We start from the raw sequence: 16,716 nt of genomic DNA, 5'->3' as shown, positions 1-16,716 counted from the left end.
TGTCAATCACAGCCCGGTATGGTCTCTTCAGTGCCATGGTATGTGACAAAGGGGTGGTTCTCACTCTGAGGGCTACAAGTCAGTTTTCTCAGGGGTTTGATCCAGCTGTAAATGAACAGGAAAAACATTGCATGTATATATACCAATATATTTAAATTACCACATCCTTTTGGAAAACTCAGGACATCAAGCAAACGCGTTCCCTACAGAGATGCTTTGTGGGAGGGTGTGTGAGTAGGGAGTGAAGCCTGTGAAAAGCTGAAAAGTGACAGCTCTGGAAATGAGCAGTTAGCAGTAGAGATGGTGCTACATATGCTGGCACTTAGATGCTTTCTGTTTGGGGTGCGGTAGGAGAAGAGTCTGCCATGGGGCTGGATGGGACCTGAACTCCTCTGCCCTCCCCTTTCTGCTCTGATCCCCTTTGCCGGCTGGTTGCGTCATGTCACTCCAGGTCTCTGCGGAAATACCAGTCCGCGGCCAGCAACTGCTGTATGTACCCAACAGCCTTGCTCAGAGCTGATGCTGAGTAATGTTCCCGGCCAGGTGGAGAGCAAGGGAGGAGATCAGAAGTTAATGGAGAGGAGGGAACCTTGTAAAATAACCTGCTTCCTTTAGCATCGTAGTGATTTTTTTTTTTCTTTCTGTTGTTTGTCTACGTGATTTTTTGCCCCCTCCGGCGTTCCTCCTCTGAACAGCATGTTCCTAGCTGAGCGTTGTAGAGCTAGGTGGTTAACCTGGTAAAACAGGAGTGGGGGTGTGTGCGTGTGTGTGCATGCCTGGAACGAGATCCTCCTGCCAGCACAGGAAGCTCAGCAAATGTTACCAGCATCTAGTATGGGAGCTCTACAGTCCCTGGGGTGAAAAGGACAGGGCCAAGATCCCCGTTGCGGACAGTGGCCTAGACCTGCCATTGGGAGTGACCGGGAGGGGATTTGCCCATGCAGCTGCCTGACCTGCATCCTCCTTTGAAGCATTAAGTGATATTAGAGACAGTATACTGGACTCTGTACTACAGCACAGAGCATCAGTCTTACCAAGTTTTGTTCCCAACTATGACCATACGTAGCACTTGCTTCGTATCTTTCATTGCTGAATCTTAGAGCACTTTACAAAGATTAATTCCCCATGACTCTCTTAAGTAAGCAGTATTGTCCCTATTTAAGAACAGGCATAGAAAGGTTGCCAGCAGACCAAGGAAAGCAACCCCCTGAAATCAAGATTTACCAGCTTTCAGCCTAACCATCACAAGACCTCCTGCTGGTTGTCTTTATCTCAGCATTTTTTAGGTCCATTTCTCTTCTGCTGAGATTTTTTTCCTCCTATTGTAAAAAGAGGGATGCGTTCAAATGCTCAGCTGTAGCCTGTAGTTTTGGAATAAAACTCTTTTTGCTTCTGTCGGAGAGAGTCTTGGCTTGTGTAACCAGTTATTTCTGGTGTATGTCTCCAGACATCTGTGTTCATGTGGGCAGTAACATATGCTACAGACTGCAGAGGGACCAGTCCCATAACCATCTGCGCGCACAACTTGCTCTGCCTGTGAAGGGCTTTTCAGATAGGGCTCTGTGCACCCATTTTTCCCAAGGCAGCACATAAGCTGGTGGCAGGCAATCTAGCTTCAGGGGAACAGCTGAGACTTGGGAGACTGGCAATGTATCCAGAACTCTTCATTTCTCATAAGAATTTCTTCTCGTTTGGGCTCACCTTGGGCAGAAGTAATATGAAAATGTTCAGCTGGAGCTTGTGCCCTTAAGGTGCCTTTACAAGCAATAAATCGAATACAAAAGTAATCAGTTTTTTGGAGACATCAGGACCAGTTTTGATTTAGGTGCCCAAGCCTGCCTGCCCTGCAGACTGGGTAGGAATTCTGCACTGGGCACTATGTTTTCAAGAAGGGTTCATGGAGTAGCCCATCTGCTCTTCAGTAGGTCTTCTCCATCCACAGAGTTTCTGCTCCGAACCCTTGCTTGCATAAGCTGTTTTGCTTTTTGCTTGCTCTTGTGGGTGTATCAAAGCCAGAGTGTACCCTGGAGTCCTTTGTATTGCCATCCCCTCCTCTCCCTTTGAAGCCATGCTGTGACTGATGCCAAGGACTCTGGGGAGCGATGACCAGTAAAGGCATATCTGTGGCTGAGCAGAAGAGAGATATGAGAGAAGATGAGGACAGAAAAAATATCCAAGCGGAGAAATGAACCAGTGGATGGCCAATATTAAGGGAAATAATATAGCCAATTTAGGGATCACCTCCATGGGGGTTCAGGATCATCCATACAACGAAACGTTTTGTTTCATCTGATTTCCTCCAGTTTTGCAAACCTATAGGGGCTCGGTGCAAGAGGCTTTGTCCGGCTGTGGAGAGCCTCTCTGCTGCTTCTGGTTTCCGCTTCCTCTGTAAACCCAGCTGGAGATGTGACTCTTCTCCTGGGGCTCCGGAAGGAGAGACCCTTCCCTGTGTAGCGCCTGGGCTCTATAATTGTATATTCAAACCTGTCTGCCCAAAAGCTGTGTTAGACCAGTTTAAGCCATGCTCTTCCCTGCCCCTCTCTTCTTCTCTTGCCTGGCCAGAGTTTAACTAACAGCATTTTTTTTTTTCCTTCTGACTGTGAAGACAAGTTCATCGTTTTGCAGGTACTGTCGGCAACAAATGTGACCTCATTTGTGTTATCCTGTGTCTGATCCTACCTAATCCGTAATGCAGTGCACTGCAGGCAAGTTGAATGTGTCCCTCTGAGAGCAAGGTGAATCAAACGTGCACAGAAAGGGCAGTGACCTAACCTTACAGCATGACTGACTGAAAGTAAAGTTCAGCCTTTGCTCTCTGCTCCCTGTGTCATGCTGGATGCTCCCCCTGTCCCCAAAATGACTTTTTCAGAGCAGAGAGCTTAGTATTTGGTAAATGTTTTACAGCTTCTAATGGAGCCAATGTGTTTACCCTGCATGAAAATATGTTCATTAAAGAGGCTCTTTTGTTGCTGACTCTTCAAGTTTAGAGGTCCTGGAGGCTTTCCACTTAAGCAGTTTCAGAGATCACAAGGCAGCCTTTCGGGCCAGCGGGACAGATGACTTGCAGACTGACAGGGCTGTTGTGCAGAGGGATGGGGAACAGACACCTCGGTGACTGCAGGGATTTCAGACCACAGCTGAGTGTCTTCAGGGTCAGGCATAGCTGTCACAGGATACTCTGTGCTTCTGCTGCGCAGCTGCTTATTGAAGCTTCTTGCGTTGAAACTGCTTGCAGAAGGATCAGCATAATTTTTCAGTTTCATCTCCTTGTTTAGTGTGTGCGGTGCCTCTTGGGTCAGCTGTAAGTAGTGGCACTCAAAGGAAACCTGCTATGCAAAATCCATTCTTTGCTTCATTTGAAGGCTGCTCTTGTCTCTCTGTGCTGGTAAACAGTACAGTCATCTATATCATCAGCGAACGTGTTCAGTGGGGACCCTTTTGTTCTCTTACCTGCTGCTTCTAAGGGCCAGTTATCCTAACCTTTCCACGCTGGAGGCCAACACGTCTTTGAAAAAAATCCAGTAAGTCACAATTAAAAATGTCAAAAGTTCACGTTGCGAGTTTCAGGCCTGTGAAAATTTTCACCGCATGGAGACTCCACCTAGCAAGGGAGGCTCTTGTGTTGCAGGAAGTGATTCTTCATGTGCAATTCAGTCTCTGAACTAGTTTCTGAGATGCACCCAAGGGTGTTGTTTATTCCCCACCAGGTACCACTTCTGGAGGGAGCAAAGCAGTGCCTGTCAATGTGTTTCAGGTAGAACAGTGAGCAAGCCTTGGGTGGTAACATGGGGGTATTTCTATGGACCAGGAGGGGGACGCTCATTAACGTGCCACTCAACTGTCCTGTAAGAAACCAAAATCAGTATTATGGCAGCAGCTATTAGCCTTCTCCAAGGCCAGTGCTGCTGAAGCATCAAGAGCCAACAGATTTACTTCTGCCTTGATTTGAGCCCTGTTGCAGACTTCTACCGAACTTGCTCTACTTGCCCATATGCCTCATGTGTCCCTACATCGTATGCTACTGAAAAAATGCACTCTGTGGGAAACACTTTGCTGTTTTCATTAAATCCGCAAAAGAGGATGATGTTTTGGGGTTTAATGTATTACGGTATCTGGCAAGGCTTTCTACCTTGACGGCTCAAGGTGATCTTGTAGCAACAGCTCCATGTTAGTTGCTGTGCGTGGAGTCACACTAGAAACTGAGCAGGAGCGTGTCAGGAGCTCTTAACCATGCTGCCTCTGTCAGCACAGCCCTATTTGGGTACTTTAATGAAAACTTGTTCTGCGTCAGCCAAGGGGTCTCCTGTGTATGCCCAAGCAGTAACTGCCCATCAAGGTTTCCAGGATGCGTTTTCATGGTTGCTGACTACAAAAATCCTCATTTTCTTATTACACTAGTGACACTTGTATGCATTTGAGAGAGAGAACCATAGCCAAATTAAAATTTTCAATAATAACAACAACAAAAGCTGTGGTTGCTGGTCTTCGTCCAGATTCCGATGCTTTCGGGAGATGTTCTGACTTTGCTGGATCACGTGACTTAGCAATGGGTTTATTTTTTATCTTTATTTTGAATCGGTTTATTTTTTATTTTTTGGCTTCTGGACATATTGATCTTGAAATATTGATCTTGTTCAGACATTGCCAGTCTGTCGAGGAAGGGAAGGATGGTCCTGTGTCTTTGGACATAGCAGGGCTTTCTAAACCAGCGTCCTCCAAGGCTCAAAGGCCCTCCAGTAACGTGCCTTTGGTGGTAACACAGCTGTCCTCCAAATTACAGTAACGGTCCTGCGTTGGAGGGTTAGGCTAGCTAGCTGGCTCCAAACAGTTATTTGCCTTGGGTTTTCTAGGCAGGGATGGCTAAGAGAGACCAGGAAAAGGAAGCAGGACGCAGAGTCACTGGAAGAAAAGGCACTTTGGGATTAGTGTGTGTGCCGGGGAATCAGTGAAATGGGGCGATGTATGGATGCTGATGGCCAGGCTAAGCAGAGCAGGAGGTACCTGGAGCAACAGAAAGCAGATTGGCATGGCTTTGGGGAAGGGGCAAAGTGGAGAACAAGACAAGGACTGCAAGAGGGTGGCTTGGCACAGCGGTATGTTTCACTGATACCTGGTTTTGTGTGCATCTTTTCAGAGTGGTGGCCAGAAAGCCTCAGGGTCCCTATTTGTCCTCTGTGGCTTTTATTAAGCACAGCAGGCCAAGGACCTGAGGCATGGCGGCAGTGATGAGGAAACCTGAGCTTTGCTTTTCTCCCTGGATCTGTATGTTCCCCTTTCCATTACGTGTGTTATGGAGGCAAGGGAGGGAAGAGAAGAAGTGGTAGTGTAAGAGAGCTGCATGAACATTGAAAACTGTTTGCAGGACCTTGTCTCTGTGTGTGTTTTCCCTTGGGATTTGTTTGAGGGGCTCATGGACTGAGTCACTGGAGAAGAGATGGTGGACTGCTGGATCCTGACCTCCTCCTCCACCTCCAGTAAAACCATCAGCCTGTTGAGGAGCAGCAAAATAGATTGCCTTTGTCATTTGCTACAAGGCCAATTACAGCTTTGCTCTCCCCGCCACCCCCATTTTCCTTTTCATTTCTGTGACTTTCCTAGAAATGCAGGGAGCTGTGTTAGTGACTTCCTTAACATGAGCACGGTGGGAGGGGACAGCAGGGTGTGCGTTTTTGTGTTTGTGTGCCTGGCTCCCTTTTCAGGAAGGATAATGCTTTTTAATTCTGTCCCTCTAGGAGAGCAGGTGGCTTTTGTGGTGATAGAAGGGGGGCTTTGCTTGAGAAGAAGCTGTGATTTTCCCAGCATGATCTCTTCCCTCCCTGCAGGGATGATTCTACGGTTGTAGAGGAGCCTGTAACGCAGCCAAGTGTCTTTAGGTCACCCCGTGACATTCTTTTACTTAGTCAGTTCCCTCGCGGTGCTGTAGTGAGTTGCATGATATAAGCAAAGGAGGAGCTGCCTTCACAGGAAGGCAGGAGGCGACGGTGTCCTGGAGGAGAGCACGTTCCTAGGAGGAACCGCAGATGTGTCTCTTGCAAGGTGCTGAAGTCTAGGCTTGGATCTGCAGGGCCAAAGCCCCGAAGATCCCCCGCTGCAGTGTAAATTGCCGTCCTTCTGCAAGTGGAGGTGGAGTAGTGCTGATCTGCAGCAGCTGAGCATCAGGCTGCAGGGCTTGTAGTGCTGCATCTGGTGTTTCAGATTCCCAAAGTGGGTTTAAAGCTGGGTTGGGCTTCCCTGCTCAAAACCCAGTGGCATGGCTAAGCATACACTTGATCTCCATCTGTACAGAATCAGTTCTGATACTGGTAAGCCAGATCCTTGCTTATTCAAACAGTGCCTTTTCCTTCTGTATTGGCCTGTGTGCATCTGTGTGCAACAAGTGACTGCAGTGCCAATGTATAGGGCAAGTTAATGGGGAAAACGGGAGTGCTTTTTGCAGTGGGTCCTCCTCTGTAAGAACAAAGGCTATAAAAGCAAATGAGCCTGTATCCTAATCAACTAGCGTAAATTCTGCCTTTCTCATCTTGTGTCCCCTTCTCTTATGGGTGATAATCTGGATCCCAAAAATCTTTACGTAGCAACAGGGGAATGGACTAGACGAGCTGATTGAGATCAGTAGTAGAAACCCAGTCCGGAAGCGTTCAGAGTACGTCTGTTGAATACAGAGACCTCAACATTCAGTCGTGCCTTTCAGCAAGCTACAGTAAAAATTCTAAAGGTACAGCTTGAGGGGAGAGGAGAGGCTGAAGGCCATGTTCACACCTGGAAATCATGTAGCTGAGCTTACTTATTTTTTTTTTTTAGAGGCTCAGTAGCAAGAAGGAGTTAGGTGAAGTGCTTCGTGTATGCTTTCATGAAACGTTTTGCTCTCAGGTTATTTTAACCTTCTGTTGCCTTTTTTTCTTTTCCCCCTCCTTTAAGGAAGATTAGGACAGCTTGTACATGTGAAATGACAGTTTCAAATGAAATGTTAAAACAATGCTTCGTATATCTTCACCTTTCTTCCCCTAGAACTGCGATACATCAGAAGTGATTTTTTTACTGGATAGTTTGGCCAGCCTGCAGCAGCATTTTGGGCCCATTTGCCCCGAAACATTGCTTGGGCCCCAATGCGGGTTTTAGCTGCTACCACCAGCTCCATCTTTTTGCTCAGGTGCTTCCTGCTGCATGGATCTGGTGCGTCCTGGGTCCCTGCCCCAGTGGCCAGCCGTGGCCTTCGGGGGATCCCCCGTGGGGGGCTTCCCTTGTGCAGCCTTCAGGCAGAGCCATAGCAGAAGTGCGAGGAGGGTCCCAGGAGCTGGCAAATGCAATTGTGGCGCTGTTAGTTGGTGCTGCGGTCCAGGAGGAGGGGCTACAGGCTACAGCCATGGTAGGAAGGAGCTTGAGGATGGCAGTGGAGGAGGAAGGGTGAGGTGGAAACCCTGGGTGCTGAAATGTCTTGCCATAGCTCTGCCTAGGGCCTGTATAAGAAGCAGCGTTGTGCTAGGTGAAGCTAGCTAGAGCAAAAAAGACCCTGGAGAGGGTGGGTGCTAGTGTCAATACCCATCTGCCCAGTTACGGAAGCGTTTCCCTGCCTCTGATCTCCCTGTCCCTGGTCCCAGCTAACCCCGCATCTTCCCATGGTAGAGTGCCTTTCTTGGGACTGTAGCAACAAATATACTTGAGGCCAGCAGTGGCCTGTGCAATCCTTTCTGAAAAAGCCTATTTATTTTCTATGTCACGATACCTTGTTATGATACATTTCTCACTAGCCGTTTTTTTTTTTTCCTATTACTGAGCTGAGATAGGAGAAGGCTGGGCTGACACTTATTCTGTAAATTAAGCCTGCTGTATCTCTGGTACTGTCAGTCACGTTGCTCCCAGACCTGGGACCTAGTAAACGCTCCAGTAGCTGAAACCTAAGGATCAAAGGTTTAGATCAGTTCTTGCTGTCACAATGTTTTATATCTAATTCCTCCCTGAGGAAAGTTCATGGGAGGATGGGCTGCTGGCTGATCTGTACATGCGCTATGTAACACCATTGCAGTGACCTGAGCTTCATCTTCTGTAGCCTGTGTGTTGAGGACCAGCGCTGTACCGGGATGTGGGTCACAGAAACACCTGCCTCTGCGAAATGTGTATGTATGTGTTTGTGCACAAGAGGGAGGGGGAGAAAATTAGGTTTGGTTGGAACCCTGGTGCTTTTTGTTGGTTTGTTGTCATCACGAGGTGGGATGGCTTCTGACAGGCTGGTGCTGGCCGGTCCCTGCTTGCCAGCTGCGCACGTGAGGCTTTACAGGATGCTGTGTAGGTAGGTGTTGCACAACCTAAACCGCCCCTTAGAGCAGAAGAGACCAGATTCTGAAAATCTGCCCTGGGGCTGCCTGTCTGGTTCCCCTCTCTTGGTGCAGGGTAGCCAGCCTGTGCGTTTTCTGGTGGTGCTTTCAGATCTGTTGGAGCAGTCGTGCTCTGACTGAGACGTTCTCAGCTGCTCCCATGGTTGTTCTGAGCTGGGCTCGCTGCAGGGCATGGCTGTGCCATGGGCAACCGCAAGGGAAAGAGCTCCACAGTGGTTCAGGATGTTCTAGTCAGTCACAAATGTTTTTCCTCCACTCTTCCCACCCTGTAAAAGGGAGAGAGAGATATGAGGGGGGGAAAAAAAAAAAAAGGCTTTGTGCTGGAAGCTGCTCAGGGCGGGTGGTGCTCTCTGGGAGGCCTTGCACCAAGCAGGAACCTTGTGAGTTAATTGCAGCAACAGGGAAACTGAGGCATGAATTTGGGGTTTTTCCAGAGCTGGAAATTGAGCACAGGAGCGTGGAGTTTTGACCGACAGCATTACTTATCCCTTGTTGAGCAATAGCCCGTGGCGCTGGTTGTGCCTGTGCCCAACTAGTAAAGCTGTGTTCCTCAAAAGTTGTTAGCTGATAGAAGGAGAAGGGAAAGGCAAGCCAGTGACTTCTTTCAGACCACTAAAGCAATTCACATAATTGCCCTGTTACACTGCAGTTGTAAATGCAGGGTATTTGTAATTATCTTATTTTGCTTGTATATCTTTTTTTCTAATCACCACTTTTTTCCCCTATTAGAATATAACAAGTTAAAATGGAAGCTGAGCTTTCCCTCTCGTGGAAGCACCTGTCCTTTTCCTGGCAGTGACATTCACATTAACACACTGCTGTTATCAACCGCCTCTTGTTTCTGCTTGGTTTGGAAGGGCAACTGCTCAGGGAAAGATAGTAGCATTAGTTTCTAAAGCTGGGTAAAGATCCCCATGGAAGCAATTACCGGATGGATTACCACTGGCTTTGCTGCTGTGAAAAGGCCACATCAGGTCGAGGATGCAAAGTATATTAACCACAAGATCCCTTCCTTGAGCACGAGCAGGGTCTCCAGAAGTGCACTTCTGATTAGCTGCCTGGTTTTTTAAAGGGCTCATCTCTGAGCAGGGCACTTGCTGCTTAGGTCCTTTACTCTGCCCTCCCTGCACCCTTTTCACGTTTTTCCCTACTTGCTCCCCAAATACTCTCTCCCCTCCCACAGATGTTTTCCCTCCCCAGCTGTGGCCGCTCCTGGAGAGCGAGGGGGGATGCGCTGCAGAAAGCTGCCCATCCCCTGCTGTTGCTCAGCGCCTGTGACAGGCAGCTCCGTGGTGAGGGGTAAAACCTGTTCCAGCCTCTGAGCTGTTCAACCTTTTTTGCTTGTTGTGAGGCTTTGGCTTTTACACAGAGCAAAGAGCAAATCTCAGTGGGAGACTGAATGCAGCTAAGGGCTCCTAAATACTAAATCATCTTCTATTCTTGCTGAAGCATGGGAAGGCTGGTTTGACCTTCATGGCTGGGAAGCAGCTCCTGTATGTCCTGAAAAGGTACACAAAAGGAAAACAAATAACGTGTGTCCACACAGTAGCCCACTTTGGCCCCACTCTATTTGCTGTCCTTGGGTCTGGACTGTTTCCAAATGTGTTTGCCCTCAGATGATCCTGGGGAAGAGCTGAACCTGGCTGGCACTGAGAGGGTGGCACAGTCTTCCTTTTGTTCGCAATTACCATGCCTTGTAATTGCTGCCGACCTTCAGGGGAGCAGCTCTCTGGCTCGCCTGCCTGCTGCTCCAGTGCCTTGCAGGAGTGCAGTGAGCCATCTGAAGATGGCATTAAGCACTTGCAACGGGGCTGCAGAGGGGTTGCCTGTGGTGCTTAAGTTAATGAGGCATGCCATAGCCGCTAAGATGCACTCTGCCATCTCCTGATGCCTGCGAGAGCCTAGCTGGGCAGAGGCAGGGCTGCGGTGTCCCCCGCAGGCTCCTGAGGAGCCAGGGCAGTGAAGAGGTGCATGCCAAAGACGCCTCTTGCTTCTGGCAGAGTGGCAAAGGTGCTCAGGGAAGTTGGGATCAGCAAGGGCGGAAGAGGGCCCGGGGCAAAAGGCCGGGGCCCTAATAATGATTTGAGGACATCAGAGGAACTGTGGGGCTGTCTGCTCTGTGGGGGAGGTGGCGTTTCTGCTGAACCCATCACCAGAACATAGGGGTATCACGGCGTAATTAGCAATGTTTCCTTTTCAGCCTTGGGCATCATTGTCTCTACTATCTGATTGCCCCGAACTCTATGAGGAGAGTATCTCAAATTCTTCTCAGCAATGAAAATTAACCTGAATATTGGCCTACACTGCTGTAGTTAACTCCTTTTGCTGTCTGTGCTAATGAGGGAGGGTGTCTGGATGCTATGCTGCCCTTAAAGACAGGCAAAGATACATCCAGAGAAGCTGAAGCTGGGAGAAACTTATTGGGTCAGTGCCTGCATCCTCTAACCTGCGGGATTGTTCCTCAGGATTTCCAGAGCTTAGTGTAGTTAATATTAGCAACTTCACGTTACCAGGCTTCCGTTCCGCCCTTTCCTAGGGAAATTAATCCAGAGCCTGATAAATTTTGCCATTGGGGAATTTTAGATCTTTTTTTCTTTCTTTGCTATTTGCCCTCCCTCCCTGGGGCTATATGGCGTCTAATGTAGCTCTCATAATTCTTTTTAGTCTCTCATTCCCCTGGCAATTTCTGTTGCTTTCATCTAAACTCCTTGTGGATGAGATATTACAGCCCTGCTTCCCTGCTCCAAAGCGCTGATTTGGTGCAGGGGTGCTGTGCCATGCTAATCTCCTGGAACGACTGTTTCCTGCCCTTGAATAGGAAAGGGCAGATTTTCTTTGCCAAAACTGAATTTGTTGCAGATGAGAGAAGCTGTTCGGGTGAGAGCTGTGAGTGTCCGTTCAGCAACTGACCGTGACTCCTGTGGTCCCATACGGGCAGTCTCTTGTAGAGAGCAGCCCACTCCTGCGAGGACTCCTCTTTGCCGCTGCCTGTTTCTGGCACAGCTTCTGCGCTGGAGGTGTTGCCGAGAGGGGAGGTAGACGGTAGCTTTGTCACCTCTCCGTCTGCAGGGCGTAACTCAGCAGTGCCAAGGGCATTTCGTTTGCCTACAGGGTGTATGGTGAATTTCGGGACTAGTGACCGAAACTCAATTCCTGAGTGGCTTCCTCACGATGTTTGCACCCCTGGTTGCCCTGCCACCATACCCCCTTTCCCAGCCTGAGCACAGAGAGCGTGGGGCGTGTTGTTCTGCATAATGCTTCACTAGCAGCAGCTGCCTTTCCCCTCCCAGACCCAGAGAGATGCTGATCAGGTCCATGCTCCCTCCGGAGATGCTCCCGGGGGAGGGAGCCTCAGCAGCATGAGTGTGGGTATGAATACTCCTGCGCGCTGCTGGGAAGAGGGAAGATCGCAGTGGTTCAGCAGCCCCCCCAACACGGCAAGGAAAGGCACAGACGTTCAGATACATCCCTCGGCTGCTATGGTGGTGTTTAAAACAGCCGGTTTACCTGTAGCACTTTGAACAGTGGAGGTGTTAAGTGCTTTGCAGTATTTGAAACAGTGTCTCTGAGCCTGTGGCAGAGAGATGAAAGCCAGACCAGTGCTGCACAAGTAATGGAGGTGATTTAAGAGTAGAATTAGGCTAGCCATGGTGCAAATGTCCCCTTCCAGTAGCAGCTCCAGACTGGCCCAGTATCCCAGAGTGATTTATATTGGGATGTCCTCTCCTCATTGAGCTGTGGAAGAACCTGCCTTTCCCCTGGTGGGAACTGTAGTGAGGGCACTGCAGGAATATTGACATTAACCTGAATGTTCACTGCAGAGTGGGGGGATTCAAGGCCAAGGCTGTGTCTACAGGGCAACAAGACAAGTAACTGCAGGCTAGTGTTAGGCAGAACCAATTTTCAGGCAGTCACGTTTGGTACCAGAGGCAGTCTAGTCACAGCATCACAGACTGCTTTGCCAGATGACCGCTGAAGTATCTAAGCGAGGTGTCCTCTGCCAAGTCCTGCAAAGCAGTGTGGTTACACCCTGCTGCCATCATTACGAGCACATAGCCGTACCACAGGGGAAATTACATTGTTTTCCCTACCCCAAACTGTGTCAGCCTGGATTTAAGCCCAGCTGCAGGCTTTGCTGTGTGGATGCTGTAGAAGGGCTAAACCTGGTAGCTGTGAATTGAATGTCTACCTTAGAAGGTGATTAACTGAATGTAGGGAAGAGTTGAGTTGCATCTAGCTCTCTGTTGAGGCAGACTAATGTCTGGCCTGCAAATCAGCAGTTTTCACCTTATGTATTTTTTTTTTTTTTTTAAATCTTAAAGATTTCTCAGTGGAGGTAGAGATTCTTTTGTAGACTCTTAAAACTCATGCTTGGTTTGCTGTCCAGATTAGTTTTGCACACCCTTTGGTAGGAGTTCATAGGTCTGACAAACCCAGGATGAGGAACACTGATCTAGCTCATCCTTTCTCTGTATATTGTGGTGTAGCTCAGAAATGCTCAGTTCTGGGAGTTTTAGTGCTAGGGAGGTTTCAAAAAAAAAAAAAAAAAAAAGAAAGGAAAAAAAAGAGGGTACTCCATCCCACACAGCAATAACAAATGAGCAGGAGGCTGGCAGAGCTGGCATTTACGAGCGGTTTAGCAATGCAATGCAGTCAGGACAACTTGATTACAGGACTGAGTGGGCTCAACACCAGCCACGGGCACGTGGAAGGTGTAAACCCCATGGGAAGAGAGAAGGGATAAAATGGGGAAGCAGAAATCAAATTCAGGGAAAGGAATATTGGGAAACCTTTTCTGATGGAGGCTTTGGAAGACCTGCATGCCCCAAACATAGGTAGTTTAGAATGAGTAACTGAATTGAAGAGTCCTGCAGTGTCTGCAAGGAGCTCCAGGCAGGAGGAGGGAGAAATGACCAAAAATGCTTTCTCTCTTACTGCTCGGCTCCCGGCATTGACAGAGCTGGGTATTCTTTTCTCCAGTCAGCAGCTTGGTTTGTGCTGACCTCCTAAATATTCAGCTCATTATACAGTGTAATGTATAAATAAAACAGAAGCAGGCAGCAATATTCTCCAGGAGAATATAATCGGCTTCCTTTCCTTTTTAATTATACAGGATTTGTCTTCATGTGTCAGGCTATCCTATGGGCTAATTTATTGTTTTAAAGAAGTAAAGTCTGTGTTCTTTGCACAGCTAGGTGGTTCTGTGCGGCCCTGTGCGCATATCTGATTTTAGGAGTCCAAGATGAAGAATGTGGTGGAAGGACGTCTTTCAGAGCTGGGAACAGTGGAAACTTTGTAGCTGCATGTTGTTTTTAGAGTTCAGTGCCTTGTTCCCTCCCACTGGCATAGATCTTGTCGTCTGGGGAATCTCCCAGTCTGAAATGTTAAAGTGCTGTTCTTGCAGCTTCTGAGCAGGCTGCTAAAGACTGTTCAAGGGGTGACCTGCTAGCACACTTTCGGTAGAGGCAAAGCGAGTAGAAATCCCGTCTGTGACCTTCTTGACTCTTTGCCATATGCACAGCAGGGGTGTAATGGACAAGACGTCAAGGGATCTGTTGGGTTTCTCCTATTTGAGGGGAGAGAAGTGAGAGACGCTCAATTCTCCTTCTGGGCAGTGAACCAGTAAAGATGCCCTTTCATGCTAATAGAGAACGGGGAGGTAAAGGAGATAGACCCTTCACAATTGGGTGAGAATAGGTCAAGAAAAAGGACTGACTTTCTTCCGTCAAGGCTAGATGTTTGTCCTCGCTAAATGGTTCGGGGGAGAGGAGTGGAGAAAGGATGGATGGATGGAGAAGGGGCATGTGAATTCCTCTCGGTCTTCACAGGCGGGGCAGAAAATTCCTCAGCATGTCGGAGATGATGGGGATCACTACAGAGGTTTCTTGAGGTCTGGATGAAGCAAGTGATACTGGCTAGGAGTGTGGAAGGTGGGCTGACAGCCAACAGATAGGAATCCATGTGTGAGGCTCTGCAGAAGGGACGTGTTTTTAACCTGGCACTGCTGCCAGTGCTGTGAATGCTTGCAGATAAGCTTGGTGTGAACTCTGAGCTGACTTACTTTCTCCCTAGGGAAACTCTGGAAACAATTTGGCCTTTCATCAAAGAAATGAATCTGTCATCCTTACTTCCTTGCAATTCAGTCTCCTTCTCCTGATTTGCAAATAAATTCCCTATTTTGGTGGCAGCCCTGACCATCCATTATAAAACTAAAGCTCTGGTGCCCTTAGTGGAAAAAGCATCAGTAATCCTATGGGAGTTTTCATGCCTTCGTATTTCAAATGTAGGGCTTAGCAGATTTAAACCTTTAGGAGGTTGCTTTGGACCTTGTATATTGTTTACTGCGTTCCCTGACAGAAGATATGCAAAGACCTGGTTCTAGCTGTGATTGACTTAATGATGGCCCAACTGCCTCAGCACTGGAACGGCTCTTTGCACCTTACAGATGGGGGCCTGGCCAACAGCCTGTGCTATTTCTAGTTGAACGGGCAGGCAGGCAGTCAAAAGTATCCAAGCTCCTACTCCAAAGCCTGAATGGGGACGTTTCCATTGGGGCAGTGGGTTACAGCCATAATTCTTGAGGCTCAAGTCTTCTTCAGTGGTCAGTTTCCAGCCTTTGCCAGTCATGTTGCGTGATGCCATAGGTTTAATTCCATAAATGTGTGCATGCATTTTTAAAAGCTTTCTATTTGCTAGCACCCCATACACTGGTGCTTGCTAGCTTTGGATGATCACATGTTCCCTTAAAACCTAACACATTCAGACGGCATCAGGCCAGTCCCAGGTGGAAGCTTATGTTGTGATGCTGTCGTTCTGCCAAGGATCCAGATTATGGTGCCCTTGGCTTGGGCTTGGGCTTTTGCCAGTGTTTAGACCTTTTCATTCACGCTTACTTCCACTTTGAGGGTCACCTCCCTCTACTGAGACACAGCCATTTCTGGGGTGAGACTTGGTAGACATTGATTTTTCTTAAACTAGTGGCTGAATCTGATCACTGGTGTGACTAGCATCTCTGTGCTGGTACTTTAGCCAGAGTTTAAAGTTGACGAGGCCCTGGAGGCTACACAACTCTTGCAGGTGTGTCGGTGAGGACAGAAGAGCTGCAGCAGGTAGTTCTGGGGTGTATGTCTCAGGAAGAAATGTTCTCTCCTCCAGAGGTTCGTAGGAGGAGAATGGGGAAACATGCTGTTAGAGGGTGGGCTGTTGGGTGTACTGACTGTAGGAAGGAGAGACAAGAAGAGCAGAGGTCAGACACAGTTTGTCTGGGAGTGATGTTCTCCATGAGCCCACTGAGGACACTAATTGTAGGTGACATGGAGCGTGCAGCAGACAGGACGTGTTTGTTCCTCGCTCCTACAGTGCTAGTGGCAGGAATGAGCTGTGCTTTTATTCCAGGGTGCTCCTGGGCAAGCCTCGGAGAGTAACGTCCTAGGAAGATGGAGCAATCCTCAGCCCTCAGTGTATATACCTTCCTTGACTGTGAAGGCAGAACATAATCCTGGGGGAGGAGGAGAAGGGACAGAGAGCAGAAATGAGGTGTGGAGAGCTGGGAGGCGCTGCTGGGACTAACTGTTTCAGGAGGGCAGGAGTGGGAACAGCAGGGAGCCAGCAGTTCTCGAGAGGGTAGGATGGTGCTTTGGAGAGAGAAGGGTGAAGGAAACTGGACAGTGGGCAGGAGGGGCAGCGAGGGTGTCGATAGCATGGTTACTGGCTCTAGCCTCAGGGCAGAGTGATAAAATGGGACTTGCTGGAAGGTCCTCAGGGACCCATGATCCCTGCTGAGCTGGCAGAAAAGGAGGCAATGCTCTATCCTTTGAAAATGGAGCTGTGTGTGTGTGCAAGCAGGGAAAGGTCGATGGCAGTTTAATAGTGAATGCTCAGAGATTCTCCAGGGATCCTGGCTGCAGGACAGACTTTACCGGAGAAATGCTTTGCTTCAATTAGTTATCTGTATTAATATTTTATTTGTTCCCCCCCCCCCCCTTTACCCAGCAGGTAGGGCCAGAGCAGTTTCAGATTTACAGGTCTCCCTTGAGAGACAATAAGTCACCTCCAAACAGTGGGAGGTGCTGGTCCTCCTTGGGGCAGGCTGGGGGGTCCTGGCAGACAGCAGTCCACTGTTCATCCCCACTGAATCCTTGAGTGTCTGTCACTAAGGTGTACCTGGGTGTTGTGCCCAGATAATGGTGCTGGAGAAGGAGGAGCTTCACAGCCCTCAGAGAGAGGAACTGGAGCTAAAATCCCCAGAGGAGCAAAAGACTAATTAAGGGAGAACGATAATTTCTCAGAGGTACTTGTTTCGGTTGCGCGACTGGTTTCAGCACAACGCTGGCAAAGAAGGTGTTGAGCCAATGAAGCACTTAAGTGAGTGCTTAATTTTAAG

General features: G+C 48.6%; 1 protein-coding gene across 3 annotated transcripts in view; it reads left to right on the top strand.

The window, feature by feature from the left end:
* The window catches only part of GALNT14 (polypeptide N-acetylgalactosaminyltransferase 14), a 137,759-nt gene that overhangs the window by 30,807 nt on the left and 90,236 nt on the right, over positions 1-16,716 (top strand). Inside the window, exon 1 of one of the 3 annotated variants that reach the window (XM_068940111.1) lies at positions 3,253-3,521. The exons of 1 other annotated variant lie outside the window; for it this stretch is intronic. Coding sequence is in view for 1 of the 2 variants with exons in the window: in XM_009686180.2 (XP_009684475.1) it covers positions 8,079-8,114 (36 nt within the window). In the remaining variant the exon portion in view is untranslated. Of the gene's footprint in view, positions 1-3,252; positions 3,522-7,984; positions 8,115-16,716 lie in introns of those variants that run through there. One more of the 3 variants, XM_009686180.2, reaches the window with a different exon arrangement.

This window comes from Struthio camelus, chromosome 3 (assembly GCF_040807025.1).
Source record: "Struthio camelus isolate bStrCam1 chromosome 3, bStrCam1.hap1, whole genome shotgun sequence".
In the NCBI taxonomy this organism is placed as follows: Eukaryota; Metazoa; Chordata; class Aves; order Struthioniformes; family Struthionidae; genus Struthio; species Struthio camelus.
This window is presented reverse-complemented; position numbering and strand designations above follow the sequence as displayed.